This window comes from Malaya genurostris, chromosome 3 (assembly GCF_030247185.1).
Source record: "Malaya genurostris strain Urasoe2022 chromosome 3, Malgen_1.1, whole genome shotgun sequence".
In the NCBI taxonomy this organism is placed as follows: Eukaryota; Metazoa; Arthropoda; class Insecta; order Diptera; family Culicidae; genus Malaya; species Malaya genurostris.
Genome location: NC_080572.1, coordinates 290,665,955 through 290,683,433, shown reverse-complemented (window position 1 = coordinate 290,683,433; position 17,479 = coordinate 290,665,955). Strand labels below are relative to the sequence as shown.

General features: G+C 37.6%; 2 protein-coding genes across 3 annotated transcripts in view; both read left to right on the top strand.

Moving 5' to 3' along the window:
• The window catches only part of LOC131435017 (uncharacterized), a 425,332-nt gene that overhangs the window by 330,338 nt on the left and 77,515 nt on the right, over window positions 1-17,479 (top strand). The gene's annotated exons all lie outside the window — the stretch shown is intronic.
• LOC131435021 (S-phase kinase-associated protein 1-like) lies at window positions 4,974-6,546 on the top strand. The gene has a single exon (XM_058602479.1). It carries the CDS (start codon window positions 5,841-5,843, stop codon window positions 6,330-6,332), a length of 492 nt encoding a protein of 163 aa, XP_058458462.1. The 5' UTR covers window positions 4,974-5,840; the 3' UTR covers window positions 6,333-6,546.

Here is a 17,479-nt window from a genome sequence, read left to right as displayed (position 1 = left end):
AACAGTGTTGCTCGGTGAGATTGTTTTTTTTATTAATAACGAGAGATCGCTCAATTTCAAGCCGAATATTCTGCTGTCTAATACGATGATTCCCACAATAAACCACCATATAATCAATTAAATTCCTGAAATAACATCATCGATCATCAAATCGGATCGACTGTTGCGAAAAGATTCTATAATAAAAATGAAAATAAACATTTACGCGTGTTCTGCAAAGAACATAACTTTTCTTTTTCACTTCATTTATGTTTTATTATAGTATTTGAAATCTATTCGAGAAAAGGTACACTTCTGAGGCACCAGCTTTGGCAAAATTATGCAATGCATGTCATGTCTTAGGATCAATTTATAAATTTTAAGTTGTTTTTTCTCATATGTGTTTATTCAGCATCAGATATAACTTTTCGTCCGCATCAAAGTGAAGGATAAAGTTATTTTTTTCTAGCTATTGTCCTAAGTTTACCCTTGATGAAACTGAAAATACGAACATGTCATGAGAAGCGAAGCTCTTAATAAATACTTATTTGTACATCAAGAATGTCTGTTTATAATTCGCATTCATAAATTATTTACAGTGTTAATTGAAAATAAAACGAACAATTCCGCACACTTTTTTCAAACTGTTTGTTTATTAATGTTGGGGTTACTTGGTAACTAGTTCGTAACAACTTGAACAGTGTTGCACGAGAAGATTATTTGTTTCATTATCTAGGGGTCACTATATTTGTGGTAACTGGCGGTAAATCTTTAACGGACAATTTTTATACCGATTTTTCTTCGGAGTGTCTGGTCGTGTCGTCGGTTGAGCGATAAACGTGGAAACCGCTTGGTAATTATTAGAAGAGAAAGTCAACAAAGAGAAACTGTCACTTGCTTATACGCCCTTTTGAAAAACCCAGCAGTGCAACTATAGTTTAATACCATTGTTGCCAGTTTCATGGAGGACCGTAGATGTGTGCCAAAAAAAGATCATGACTGTCATGTCTGGAAATTCGTTTGTGGTTATACCAAATACAAATAATAATACTCCTAGATCTCATACAAATGGAGCTGTTTTTCTTGGTTCAGTAAATAAACTAGTTAGCCTAGCCCAATCGTCTATTCTGTCGTAACTGTTTCAAAATGCCGAAAAAGAAATAATTTGGCAACGCAACATCGAAGTTGCTATGAAACGAGGGTTGTTTGTTTATTGTTCTGAAGGGACGACATCGCTGTCCATTCATCATTGCCTCTTCTGATTTGAACTAAATTTTACATATTCTGCCTATCCGCGGTTTGCGGATGTTTCAATCGGATACAAAGTTGCTGACAGTGCTATGCAAGATTCACTACAGGTTACCTTTTCAATTCGAGCATTCACCTGGAATCAAGTACAGTCACAGATTCAAACCAAAAGAATTATGGAAATAGACTCTAAAATGTCGGCAGGTTCAGAAATTTTTCCGAATGGCTGGGGACTTCAAAGTCAGGTTGATATAGTGATTTTCACTGTCGGCTAGAAAAGATTGCGATGCGATAGGATAGCGACAAAATGCCGCAAAGATAGCGAAACTGTCATTCGCATCGATTCAACCCCTTCGAGACCACAAGCTAGAAAAAAATATTTTTTAAATTGACCGTTGCAATGACTAATTTTTTATTTATTATTAGGAAAACTTCAGTCATAATGAATTCATATCGATAATGCGTATGTGGCAGATTACGGCTACAACTTGCACGGATTTTTAGGCGTGTGTTATTTATTTGGCATAATGTACGATTCAGACGATCCGCGTCCTTCCGTCACCGTCACCGAAACGTCAGCTTCCGTCAAAATTAGTTTAATACTTTCTTTACCGGAACGTTCACACGCTCCGTCCGTCAAGACGTTCCGTGACGGTGACGTTACGTGTGAATGGCTCCATAAGAATGCATGTAATTAATGTTGACGGTGCCGGTGACGGAGATTGACTGTGACAAAAGAAGAGTCTGAATCGTACAAAATGGTTATTTTGTGCTTAGTATGTTCCCTTTTCATTTATATTTTGCATTAATCGACACCTTGGTTTTCAAAACCTCGTGCTTTATTCGATTGTGCTATTTGTCTACTCTAAAAAGTTGGTCGTCTTTGACAGATATACATTTGTTGATGCTTTCGATGAACAATGAAATAACAATTGTCGCTAAGGAATTTTACCAGTTGAAATGCAATTGGCCTCAATCCAACAGCCGATTAATTTTTCTTTTGGCTCTAATGCTAGTTAATTTCAATACAACAGACAGCGAAGGGGTTAAAACAACTGTCCAATTTTCTTGCAGCGATGCCAGGTGAATTTTGGGCGTCTGCGTACTAGAAATGGTCCTATGCGACCTCAATATTCAGAAGTATGACGAAAAAACCAGATGAAACCCTACAGTAATAGCAAAAGTCAATAAAATGGACGATTGTTTTTAAAAATTTCGAAAATCTGCAAAAAAGTCGGGTTAATTGCAAAGTCTGCTAACAAACGAAATTGCAAATTTACATACCAATCTGCAAACCTGGCATCAGTGGTTCTGACGCTCATTATTTCGCTATCCTGCGACGATTCCGTCGCATTCTATGTCCAGCTGAAAACCACTATAATGTCACCCAACCCATGATGATGATGCTAATCCATGATTATCCATTTTCAGTGAAATGGAACAGACTAACCTGAGCTCGCATTGGAGTTAGATAGTTGTGGGTGGTGAACCGGAAAGGAAACCACCATCATAAACACTAACTGATTCCTATGCGCCTTATGTAATATTATTTGAAGAAATCGTAAAGCTGACTTGAAAGATTTCTAGGTGCGATCGGTATTCATCAGAACGATACTAATATGCCCATTTTTTTTATTGTTTACCTACTGTTTCGCTAAGAGGCAATAGAATTTGTAGAAGCGATCTTCTTCTACAAGAATATGTACAGGCATCGATAACCTAAAGCAGAAGTTGACTAATAATAGTTTCGCCAAATTGTAATCGGTGATATCATACCTATTTTTTTTTAATACAAAACAGTAGCTCAATTGACCATTAGATACTGTATATATTGATTCGATCAGAAGCGAGAAAGCATTCTTGTTGAGCCGATTGAAATAGCATTCCAAAATTTGTCGGATATTAAAAGCTTCGGAAGAATGATGTCTATTTCATTCAGTTTGAGTTTATTTCGTAAAATGCTTAAATATGTTGTAGTTTAATTTCCTTCTGTGCTGCGATAAACTCAAGATTGTATTCGGCTCTATGAATTCTTTTTTTTTCGATACTTAGGGCGTGTGTGGCATGGCAGTTCAATAATATGTTGTTAAAAATGTCTGTGTGCTTAGAATTATCCGGTGAACATATTTCTTAGCGGTATTTTACAATTTCTAGCATAAACTAAGCACTGTCTAAAATCCGACGAATATGAAAAAGCTCGATCTTAAATCTTCCATTAATTTCCTGCAATAAACTCATAATTCTACGATACGATGATATGGTTAATTGACTAATGAAAACTTACCGAATCATGATTCCTTTATTCGCACAAGTCAAATCAGAAAACAGTTTCATCAATGTCGAGCCATTTATTAGAATATTCATAACAGAATTTACCCCCTTTACCACTAAAGGTCTCTGTCACTCTGACAATGTACCTTTGTCAATGTACCACATAGCGCAAAAGGTGTCCTCGAAAATATGTCGAAGTACTCCGTATTATAATTTGTATTTGGTTATACCATGAGAAAATTTTAATTGCTCGAGATGTGTGCTCTGTGACCAAGACGATTCACTTTAAAGGCACATGGAAATTTCGAGAATTGCATGGAAAAATCGAATTAACAAACAAGAAGTCTTGATAGATATGCAGATTCGGTTCTAGTTTACCATCAGCCATATAAAATGCACAGTACAAAATCAACAACAAACGCATAAACAATGATTACCACCGGAAACTATTCGGTTTTCTTTTCATCACGCGATAATGAGCTTCATTACGTGTACAAGCAGCAATATAAACCCTTACGGTGCATGTAAGAAACCTTCAACAGGAAAAAGGAACGCTATAAACTTATGTAAAACGAGTTATTGCCTGAGAAGAATTATTCGCGATTGTCGAGTCCTTCCAGTGCACGATCATTCGTCAGGGGAAAGAGCCACGACCTGATTAATCCTATGGGTGCTACCGTCACTCCGTATACTTTTCTGACAGGGCATATGGCTAAAATGCTTTTGCTGAATAACAACATACTTTTTATTATTTGAAATCAACAGCTTCGTCCGATAGAGATGTTACCCATACTGCATTTTACCTTCAATTACTCTGGCCGAAGGTGTAAGACAATGACCAAATAGCGTGTCAAACGACTATAAATTTACCAATTTTCCGTGGTGTTAGGTAGAAACACATCCAACGGAATGGCTTGGGAACAAAACAATATGGAAACCTCATCAGACAGCTTGAACTGATATGCAAAAATTACAACACAACGAAGCAATAACTTGTTTTCACTGTTTTCTCTTGAATAAAAAAAAATGTATTAGTAGATTAATTTCGAATAATCAGTCTGCATATTAACGGGTGGTTTTAAGGTTGGAGTCCTAAAATATGCAATATTAAGGCTGTGAACCATCTCGCGGTTAATTTTAACTTTTGGTTTAAATCTGACACTCGAGCGGTTAATTCGATGTTGTCAAAAATAACCCTGCTCGAAAGCATGGTTATTTTTGACAGATCGATAGTTATTTTCCGACACTGAAAAAAATCTTGCAATGAAAATTCTAATAACAATTCTTTAGTTGAAATTATTTCCAGTGGAAAATAAACCCGAATAACTTTCCGTCCGTCAAATTTTGAAATGGGCCACAGTTTTAGTTAAATTTAACTACTCGACACAAAATAACCACTCAAGTGTCAGATTTTAACCAAAAGTTAAAATTAACCGCGAAATGGTTCACAGCCTAAATTATTTGTCAACATTTCATAAGGGCACATAAACCAATGAGAGTTTCTCTTTGTTTACTTTTTTTTTGTGAATATCTCCTTAATTTTCACGTGTACCTACAAAGTATTCGTGTAGAATGAAAGACAATATCTCCATGTTTCCAACAGTACCAAATATGTAACGAACGTTTGTATAATAACGCAGATATAGTCGAAAGAGAAAGTAAACAAAGAGAACCTGTCAATTGTTTTTAGGCCCTTTTGAAATGTTGACGTCGAATTTTGACTGTCTTGAAAAAACCGAAAAGTATGAATCCAAAATTATTCCATCCTCGTCCGAACTTTTAATGAAATCGTAAGATAAAATTATTACATTTTCACATTACAGAGCATTGTTGAGATTTATAAATCAAATATTTAAACCAAAAACAAAAATTAAGACTTGAATATGGCAAAAAACATCAGAAACATTTCTGATTCATTCTTGAGTGTATCCGCTGCCTTCTATAATGTTCGCTCTCACCACTTGGCGACGCATGTGAATTGTGAATGCTGAAAATAAACATCAATAGAAAAGTAAACATATGGAGACCAGGTAATGGAAGAAAGAAGTTGCTACGAAACGAGAGTTTTGAGACTAGTTTGTTTGTTGTTTTGCAGTAGAGTGAGTTTCATGCTGACACCGCAATCCGTATTATTGAAAATTTCTAACTGGTTATTAAGTTCTAGTCCTATTAGAATCTAAATTGCTTTTCCCTCAGTGTAGGTAAACAATTCTGGATACATGTGTCTGTACGTTATTACCTGTGGTAACTCATAACAGTTATTTTAGGTAATCATTTCTTCCTTGTTTAAAACCAGAAAACCTCTTAATTCATTGATCAGTCCTGTGAAAACATTAATCGCCATGTCAACTATCAAACTACAAACTTCAGACGAAATCGAATTCGTTCTGGATAGCCAGCTTGTGAGACACTTCGGAACCATCAGCACAATGCTGGAAGACGCGGGCATTAAGTTGACCGACGGCGAAGTGATTCCGTTACCGAACGTAAACTCGGCAATATTCCGCAAGCTTCTGGAATGGGTCGAGCATCACAAGCATGATCACTGTGGGCCATCAGCGGCTGAAGAGCTAAACCAACGGGCGGATGATATTAGCCGGTGGGACCGTGCTTTCCTGAATGTGGATCAACGAACCTTGTTTCAGATTATGTTGGCAGCAAACTATTTGGATATGAAGGCGCTCGTTGCAGTGACCTGCAAGACGGTGGCTAACATGATAGAGGGTAAAACAGTGGAACAAATCAGAAGTACCTTCCATATCAAGAACGATTTTCCACCGGGAGAAGAGAAGAAAATTCGAGCCAAAATGGAGCTATGGGAGGAGAGGACATAGATTGAGGATCCGCTGTGATTTTCCATTGTTTTTGTTCTTTTACCCAGTTTACGTGTTCAAAATTGAAATAAATATAAGGAATTTAGTTATAAGTTACAGGAAGTAAACTGAATAAAATATCTAACCTGATCTATTCACGGTGATTTTCTCCTACTCCGAAACACGAGAACTTGGGCCGTTTCGCGAGTTCATTCATGCTCGATTACTATCATTTATACCGAAATAAACTGATCCGCATTGTGGTAACTATTGTCATTCGGATGTTTTCCGGTAAAAAAGGCGAAACTGTAAAGATTTTGTATATTCGAATAGTTTTAATTTTTTCATCACCTTTACCCTGTAATTCGAAAACCAGAACACAAATCCTGATGAAATTCATCATCTACAAATAGAACATCTTCCAATTCCATTGAGCAGACCCTATCAGCTTGGAGCGAAATCAATCTTCAGTTCAACAACGCCATCGCACGGCATCACATTGAACATATTATGTCAATTGTATTGCTGCGCAGTGTTGCTATTATCGCGCACACGAATTTGACATTTATCTACCTACACGCTTAGAAAAAGTTACTCAGAGTTTAAGTACTAGTTACTCATTTTCAAATGATACATGGAAACGTCAAAAATTGAGTAGTTACCATCAATAATAATGAGTAACTCCTACTCTAAATTTGAGTTTAACGCAAGAACTCGTTTTTTTTGTTACTATTCGCAAGATCAGTCTAAAAGTTGTAATAACCATTTGTAGCAACAGGTTCTATTTTTTGTTAGTGAAATCGCGTATTTCAAGTGTGAGTCGCTTAACACAAACGGTTTTGTGTCTGCAAAAACCACAATTTTGTCGTGAATACGACTTACTTTACTATGGGGCGCCTTTTCAAAATTAGCCATATGGAAGAATGGGCAGAACTTAATCGTGAATATCTCGACTTGTATTAATGGTAGCAATATAATTCTTTCACCATTTCATCAAAAATATGATCAGGAATTCAGGATAATATTTTGAACAGTGTGCGATAACCACAAACAACTCAAAAATTAAGTTTTCTTAAAATTTGAAAACAACGCGGAAAACACCTTACTTTCGCTTGGGTTTTTCGCGCAAGGACGACGATTTTGAGGTAGTCAGACACATATCTTCAACTGAATGCGTATAAAAGGGGAACCGTGGTCGAAAATCGATCATTCGTCATCTAACACTCGATGTGGATAGACGAATAACCTATTACGACTAATTTCGATTTTGTTTTATTTTTTATTCGCAGTTGTCTACCTACCCAAGCTATGGGTAAAAACCGCCATAGATCCGAGAAGGATCCAAAGGATGCTAAGCGTCTGAAGCCAAGTGATGTACAGGTAAACGACCGTTTGCTGAGTAAAAACCAATATGCTGATCTGCCAGTAGATGTCGAAGAGGAACTGCAGAAGAAGGAAAAAATGCCGCCTTTCTACCTGAAGGGCTTCCCACCAACTCTACGCTCGGATTTCAACACACTGATCAGCAAAGGACTACAGGCAACAATCCGTTTATGTACTGAAGGCTACAAAATAACTGTTCCGGCTTTGAACCACTACAAAGGAGTGGAATGCTATCTGAAGCAGACAAAAGCGGAATACTTCACACACGATATTGCCGCCAACAAACCTATGAAGGTTGTACTTCGAGGACTACCCGACATGATGGAAGCCGAACTAAAGCAGGCACTGTCGGAGGCTGGACTAAAGCCTTTGATGGTATTTAAAATGAAGCGCCATAATACGGACAAAAAGTTTAGAGATCAACTGTACCTGATTCATCTGGAGAAGGGCTCCATCACCATGAGTCAACTGAAAACGATTAAATCGTTATTTCACATAATCATCGAATGGCAAAAGTATAAACCGGTACATCGGGATGTCACACAGTGCACGAACTGTTTGAACTACGGCCATGGAGCGAGGAATTGCCACATGAAAAGTCGGTGCGGGAAATGTGCCGAACCACACAATACCAACGATTGCCTACTAGATGACATCGCTGTAAAATGTGTGAACTGTGATGGCGACCATCCATCTACTAGCAAATCGTGTCCCAAACGTGCTGAGTTCACAAAAATTCGACAACAGGCGTCCCGCAAACAATCAACGCGCAAGAATGTTCCACAGAAGGATGAAGTTAATTTCCCACGGGTCCCACCGAAGAGGGATATTCCGAATTTGCCGCCACTTCCTCGCAGCAATCCAAAGACTTCAGCCGCTGGATCTCAAAAAGAATCTTCCTCAAGAATCCCTCCTGGATGGGGCAATAATCAACCACAAGCAAAGGATGACTCTGGTGATTTATTCTCTGCTGAACAACTGATCGTCATTTTTGAAACAATGACAACAAAACTACGAAACTGCAGAACGCGGTTAGAGCAAATCAACGCCTTAGGCAAATTCATCATCGAATATGCAATATAATGGGTTGGTTATAGTAAATTGGAATGCTTGCTCACTCAGGAGCAAAACTGCTGAATTGTCCGACTTTCTTCAAGAGAAGAATGCCGATATTGCTATTTTAACTGAAACTCATCTTAAACCTGAAATTTCTATTTTTATTTCCAATTACAGGATTCACAGGCTCGACAGGGCAACTACCAGAGGAGGGGGAGTTGCCATTGCCATTAAACGATCCATTCAGCACAGGCTTCTGTCAGCCTTTAAATTGCAACTCATAGAAGCCATCGGAATTGAGATTACAACGACGATGGGACCCATCATCATCATCGCAGCGTACTGCCCCAAACAAACCAATCTTCGAGATGGTACGTGTGCATCATTGAAGCGAGATCTGGCTATGCTCACTCGACGACAGAACAAATTCATCATTGCTGGGGACCTGAACGCACGGCATGAGCTGTGGGGAAACAGAAGACAGAATCGAAACGGATTCGTACTTGCCGAAGATTACGAAGCTGGACAATACAACATCTTCGCTCCGGATCAACCAACGCGACTTTCCAGATCGGGAGTTCATTCCATTTTGGATATATTCATCAGCAACATCGCTATAGACAGCTCTCCGGTTGTCTTCAACGAGCTCCCTTCTGACCACTTTCCAGTAATATTGACGTTGGGATCTTCACCAGAAACAGTGCCTATTCAACCACGGAGGAACTATTATCGCACCGATTGGGTCCAATTTCAACAAATCGCCGACCAACTTATTAATATCAATGTTCCACTAGATTCCCCGATGGAAATCGATGCGGCCCTATCTTCCTTCCAGCATTCAATCACAGTCGCTCGTGATAGGACGGTTCCAGTACAACATATGCCGAGTTCCTCTCTTCAAATCGACAGTGTCACCAAGAAACTCATCCGACTTCGGAATATCTACCGGAGGCAGTATCAACGAACTGGCATCCTAGATAGGAAGACTACTTATAACAACTTAACTAGGATAATCCAGGAAAGGATATCTGAGCTTCGCAACAGGAACTTCCAGCAAAAGCTTCGAGAAATTCTCCCACATTCAAAGCCCTTCTGGTCCTTAACGAAGGTGCTTAAGAAAAAACCGAAGCCTATTCCTCCTCTGATGTCACCCCAGGACGCAGCTGAAGGAATACCTTTAATCACACCAGTAGAGAAGGCAAATGCGCTAGGCCAGCAGTTTGTGTGTTCTCACAATTTAGGACTCAACATTGTTAGTCCATATGAAAGAGCCGTTGCTGATAGCGTAGCTGAGGTTGACCAATCAGACAGCTTAGTTCCTGAGGAAAGTAGAGTCACTGCGAATGAGCTGATGGCTTTTGTGAAAAAATCCAAAAATATGAAGGCCCCCGGTTTCGACAACACATTCAACATTGAGCTGAAACATTTGAGTATTCGCTCATTTGTCTTCTTAGCTAAACTTTTTAACAGGTGCTGGGAGCTTGGTTACTTCCCTTCAATGTGGAAGTTAGCTAAAGTTATCCCAGTTTTGAAACCGGGGAAAGATCCTTCCTTTTCCAAGAGCTATCGGCCCATCAGCTTACTCTCTGCCCTATCCAAGCTGTTTGAAAAGTCAATACAAAGGCGAATTCTTGCTTTTGCAGATGAACAGGATATATTTCTGGAAGAACAGTTTGGGTTCCGGAAAGGAAGATCCACCATCCACCAGCTCACAAGGGTTAACAACGTCATCCAGCAAAACAAATCAGTGTCCAAAACGACTGCCATGGCAATATTGGATATTGAAAAGGCATTCGATAATGTGTGGCACGATGGACTGGTGTTCAAACTGCATCGGTATAATTTTCCCATGTATCTTATTAAAATTATCAAAAATTATCTTGCAGATAGAGCATTCCAGGTTTCTCTGAATAATGCACTTTCAGAAAGATTTACTATTCCTGCTGGTGTACCCCAGGGAAGTATCCTAGGTCCCATTCTATACAACATTTTCACATCAGACATCCCACCTCTTCCAGGTGGTGGTGTTCTGTCACAATTTGCTGATGATACTGCCATTCTTTACAAAGGTCGTGTCATTAATGCTCTGAAAAATAAACTACAGGCAGGTCTGGACGCTTTAACAGAATATTTTACAAGCTGGAAAATTGTGATCAATGCAGCAAAAACTCAGGTCATCTTGTTTCCACATTCAAGATCTCCAAAACTTGTTCCATCAGACGAATGCAGAATACGATTCGGTGATGAGGTCATTCAATGGTCCGATGAAGTTATCTATCTAGGACTCACCTTTGACAGACATCTGATATTCAGGTCACATGTTGACAAAATCGTTCAAAAATGCAGCATACTCATTAGGTCTCTGTATCCGCTGATTTGTAGAACATCTAAACTATGCCTGAAGAATCAGATGGCTGTCTATAAACAAATCATCTACCCCGCAATTGAATACGCAGTCCCTGTTTGGCGGGGCTGTGCACGAACACACAAACTTAGGCTCCAGCGCATTCAAAGTAAGATCTTAAAGATGATTCTAAATCTACCCCCTTGGACAAGGACTAGTGAAGTACATGAGATGGCCTCACTGGATATACTAGAACAAAAATTCGAACAATACTGCACGAAATTTGAAGAGAGGTGCTCAATCTCTGAAATACAAATAATTCAAAATTTGTACGTATTAGGTTAGGGATAGTTATAAGTAGGTAGACATTTTATAAATAATTAAAATAAATATTATGATTAAACATTAGTATGTAAAACAAGAGTAACTAAAACACCTATTATTAATAACGAATCGTATGAACAACAAAGATGAAAGGCCAAAGGGTCAAAACACTTGTACTGTAAAATGTTGATGTAATACACAAAAATAAGATTAATAAACAGATATTTATGCAAAAAAAAAAAATGAAAATCGATCATTTCTTTTCGTGCGTTCGATGGAAGCAGACGTCGTGGGAGTGGAATCATCAACCAGCAGCGACGGACCAAATTGAGTTCCACAATTTGGTCCTTGTGAATGCTAGAACCGAATCCCTACGGCATATTGAAAATTTCTTTCAATAAATTATGCAAATCCGAAATGAAATAATCGACAATAAAATTCTGTATGCGGCTATTTTTATAGCCGTTAGGACCGCCCATTAGTGAAAAAGCTACAAACGAAATCACATAAAAGGAAATCTCTTAACAAAAATTCAATCAGTTTGGATTCAATCGCCACTGCGAGCAGATGTGTTTTGTGTCGTCTGCACGCTTTCGACAAGAGCGATTACGTCACAGCTGCCAGTCATTAGCATTGGGTAAAAAAACAACGGTGGAGAGCATTGCACTATATCAGCCGTTCTAATGGCTCTAAAAGTTTTCTAAATAACTATTAGGATTTGTTGTTCGCAAATCGTAGGGAAATATCCTCAGTTTACTGCAAATCAAGAACAGTTTGCTTAGATTTGTGCACTTTTCGCTGTGTGAAATTCACAGTAATCGAGATCAAGTGAAGCCTTTTTTTGCGAAAAATGTTCCAGAGTTTAATGTCGTAGAGAATTACGCAATTTGACTCTTCTGAATGCTGGAAACGAATCCCTACAGCATATTGATAGTTTCTTTCAATAAAATATGCAAATCCGAAATGAAATAATCGACATTAAAATTCTGTATGCGGCTAATTTTATAGCCGTTAGGACCGCCCATTAGTGAAAAAGCTACAAACGAAATCACATAAAAGGAAATCTCTTAACAAAACTTGAATCAGTTTGGATTGTATCGCCACTGCGAGCAGATGTGTTTTGTGTCGCCTGCACGCTTTCGACAAGAGCGATTACGTCACAGCTGCCAGTCATTAGCATTGGGTAAAAAAACAACGGTGGAGAGCATTGCACTATATCAGCCGTTCTAATGGCTCTAAAAGTTTTCTAAAGAACTATTAGGATTTGTTGTTTGCAAATCGTAGGGAAATATCCTCAGTTTACTACAAATCAAGAACAGTTTGCTTAGATTTGTGCACTTTTCGCTGTGTGAAATTCACAGTAATCGAGATCAAGTGAAGCCTTTTTTTGCGAAAAATGTTCCAGAGTTTAATGTCGTAGAGAATTACGCAATTTGACTCTTCTGAATGCTGGAAACGAATCCCTACAGCATATTGATAGTTTCTTTCAATAAAATATGCAAATCCGAAATGAAATAATCGACATTAAAATTCTGTATGCGGCTAATTTTATAGCCGTTAGGACCGCCCATTAGTGAAAAAGCTACAAACGAAATCACATAAAAGGAAATCTCTTAACAAAACTTGAATCAGTTTGGATTGTATCGCCACTGCGAGCAGATGTGTTTTGTGTCGCCTGCACGCTTTCGACAAGAGCGATTACGTCACAGCTGCCAGTCATTAGCATTGGGTAAAAAAACAACGGTGGAGAGCATTGCACTATATCAGCCGTTCTAATGGCTCTAAAAGTTTTCTAAAGAACTATTAGGATTTGTTGTTTGCAAATCGTAGGGAAATATCCTCAGTTTACTGCAAATCAAGAATAGTTTGCTTAGATTTGTGCACTTTTCGCTGTGTGAAATTCACAGTAATCGAGATCAAGTGAAGCCTTTTTTTGCAAAAAATGTTTTAGAGTTTAATGTCGTAGAGAATTACGCAATTTGACTCTTCTGAATGCTGGAAACGAATCTCTACAGCATATTGATAGTTTCTTTCAATAAATTATGCAAATCCGAAATGAAATAATCGACAATAAAATTCTGTATGCGGCTAATTTTATAGCCGTTAGGACCGCCCATTAGTGAAAAAGCTACAAACGAAATCACATAAAAGGAAATCTCTTAACAAAAATTCAATCTAACAACGTGCGACGGTTCAAGGACCGATGCGAAGCCTCTGAATAGCCCACCATACGAGAACTGGTAATACATTAGGTTAAGATAGTTTTTAAGTAGGTAGGTTATACAATTAATTAAATTCCCAAATCACTTACCTTCAAGGTAGAAAATGTAAACCAAATTATAAAAAATAAATGAATAAACAGAAAAAAGAGAAGATCACACGAACCAGAGCTGAAAAACGACAAGTTGTACCAATCACCATGTAAACCATCCTTGTAAACGAGAAACAGAAAATAAAGATACATTTTACTACTACTAAAAATTCAATCAGTTTGGATTCAATCGCCACTGCGAGCAGATGTGTTTTGTGTCGTCTGCACGCTTTCGACAAGAGCGATTACGTCACAGCTGCCAGTCATTAGCATTGGGTAAAAAAACAACGGTGGAGAGCATTGCACTATATCAGCCGTTCTAATGGCTCTAAAAGTTTTCTAAATAACTATTAGGATTTGTTGTTCGCAAATCGTAGGGAAATATCCTCAGTTTACTGCAAATCAAGAACAGTTTGCTTAGATTTGTGCACTTTTCGCTGTGTGAAATTCACAGTAATCGAGATCAAGTGAAGCCTTTTTTTGCGAAAAATGTTCCAGAGTTTAATGTCGTAGAGAATTACGCAATTTGACTCTTCTGAATGCTGGAAACGAATCCCTACAGCATATTGATAGTTTCTTTCAATAAAATATGCAAATCCGAAATGAAATAATCGACATTAAAATTCTGTATGCGGCTAATTTTATAGCCGTTAGGACCGCCCATTAGTGAAAAAGCTACAAACGAAATCACATAAAAGGAAATCTCTTAACAAAACTTGAATCAGTTTGGATTGTATCGCCACTGCGAGCAGATGTGTTTTGTGTCGCCTGCACGCTTTCGACAAGAGCGATTACGTCACAGCTGCCAGTCATTAGCATTGGGTAAAAAAACAACGGTGGAGAGCATTGCACTATATCAGCCGTTCTAATGGCTCTAAAAGTTTTCTAAAGAACTATTAGGATTTGTTGTTTGCAAATCGTAGGGAAATATCCTCAGTTTACTACAAATCAAGAACAGTTTGCTTAGATTTGTGCACTTTTCGCTGTGTGAAATTCACAGTAATCGAGATCAAGTGAAGCCTTTTTTTGCGAAAAATGTTCCAGAGTTTAATGTCGTAGAGAATTACGCAATTTGACTCTTCTGAATGCTGGAAACGAATCCCTACAGCATATTGATAGTTTCTTTCAATAAAATATGCAAATCCGAAATGAAATAATCGACATTAAAATTCTGTATGCGGCTATTTTTATAGCCGTTAGGACCGCCCATTAGTGAAAAAGCTACAAACGAAATCAGGTAGAAACAAGCCTCTCAACAAAACTTGAATCAGTTTGGATTGTATCGCCACTGCGAGCAGATGTGTTTTGTGTCGCCTGCACGCTTTCGACAAGAGCGATTACGTCACAGCTGCCAGTCATTAGCATTAGGAAAAAAAACAACGGTGGAGAGCATTGCACAATATCAGCCGTTCTAATGGCTCTAAAAGTTTTCTAAAGAACTATTAGGATTTGTTGTTTGCAAATCGTAGGGAAATATCCTCAGTTTACTGCAAATCAAGAATAGTTTGCTTAGATTTGTGCACTTTTCGCTGTGTGAAATTCACAGTAATCGAGATCAAGTGAAGCTTCTTTGTTTTTGCGAAAAATGTGAAAAAGGGGAATGCGTGCATAATTCATACAATTGATATTCGGAAGTGTTAAGGAACATGTCAGTTGTTTTCGTATTCACGACATCCAGTTATGTCTCTGACATTACCCACCCGCCTTTTTAGACTGTCCTCTTGGTTGTGCCATCGACGCAGTTATTGTGTCCAGAAGTGATCCGTACTGTGCTTCAGAATGGAAACAAATATGCTCAAGTGTGACATTTATAAGGAACAAGTGTCTGAGCAGTACTGACATGTGTGTTAAGCTACGATTGACACACTACTCCAAGCGATCGCCACTTGATATGATATCTCGAAATTAGAAATCAATTGTAAACGGAATATTGCGTGTCATTTACTTAATATTTTAATACAATACAATTAAAAAAAGGAGCAATTTTACGCCAATTTAGTATATGTGGAATAAAATTTCATTCAGAATTTAACTAATTACTCTATTTTTGGTACATGGGCAAATAAAGCATTAATCAGTAAATGAGTAGATTTTACCCAAAAATCGTTTCCAGTGGAAGAACTCAAATTTGAGTAACTAAGGAGTTACTCTAAATTAGAGTTGTTCCACTTTTTCTATAGATGAGTGGGATCTTACTCATTTTTGAGTAACTATTTTTAGGCGTGTACTTGTATGTACAAGATTCGATGAGGACTTGCCTGAGGGCGCCATGTTCGCAAAAAAGAATGTTACCAATGATTTGTTCGGGAAACGTGAGAGCTGGATATCTTTTTAATATCTACTCACGATATCTGTAAAAGTGAACAAGTTTCGCGTTAAGGTCTATTTTCAAGTAAACTAATGTTCCTAAGTGTCTGAACTAACCTTTCATTTGTATCAAATTTTGTGAAAACCATTTAAACCATCTCTGAGAATTCGGAGTAAGTTCCATTTCAGAGTTTTCGAACTTTTTTACTGAGGGAACCGGTATAAATGAGTTGTGTTTGTTTCGTCATCAACTAACTAACAAGAAGAATCGATTTGCGAGATTAGGTCAGTCGAGGTTTAAAACTGATAAGTACTTTTTTCATCATTTATTTATCTAAAACAAAACCAAAATTCCAGGAACTGAAACTGAATTCAAATTCCAAATTTAGCTTCAGCATATTGGTTCTGAATTCGGGAAATTAACTCTGAAACTGAATTTAAGAATTAAATTATGAACTTGAATTCAGAAAATAAACTCTGGTTCAGAAATCCATTACAAAATAAAATTTCCGAGTTCAGATCCAGCATTTAGTTACCAGATTTAAAATTCATATTCAGAATTCCTAAGTTAAACCGACGACACGACCAGGCACTCCGAAGGAAAATCGGAATAAAATGTGTTCGTGAGCGATTTACCGCCAGTTTCCGCAAATATAGCGACCCCTTGTTAATGATAAAAATTAAATTCTTAAGCAACACTGTTCTAGTTGCTACAACATAGTTACCAAGGTACCCAAGAAATAAAAATAAACAAATAAATTGAGAAAGTTCGTCTGAATTCGAATATCGCAAGATTGCTTCTGGGAAGTTTTGAAGATTGTTTAAAATATTTCTCATAACCGATTTATAATTTCAGTTTGACCAGATGGTGGTGTTTAGGAAGAGCCTTCAAGCTTTTTAATCGAGTAAGCTTTCAAATATGAATCTCCAGAAAATATACGAAATCCAGCTGTATATATACCAGATTTCGCTGTGGAGCTCTACATAAACTTCGACTGTGAACTTCACTATCAATTAATTAATTGTTTCCTGGTAAGAAATTAAGAGAGCGTGTAAAAAACAGCCCAAGAATACGGCCAGTTACTCACTCAAATTGTTATCTGTTCATAGAATAAATATCGATTCTACTATGACACGACCAACCGCAGTAAAATGCCTTTTCTTTTTTTTTCAATGAAAAACTAAAAATAGTTGTTGTATTTTACTTTACATCTCGTTCAGGGATGTTCTGTTTGTACAAGTACCGAGTGTTTGAATACGGGTGGATTATCTTAAGTATGACTCGCAAAGTTTTTAATTCTGTCATATCAAAAATACTTCTTCACTAAGAATCTGGGTGAAGTTAATCTAAGTCGTCTTAATCGTTTTAATTTTTCATCATATTTTCCCTGTATGAGTTTTTATTGATATTTTGTCGAATTGGTAATTATATTCAATAGTATC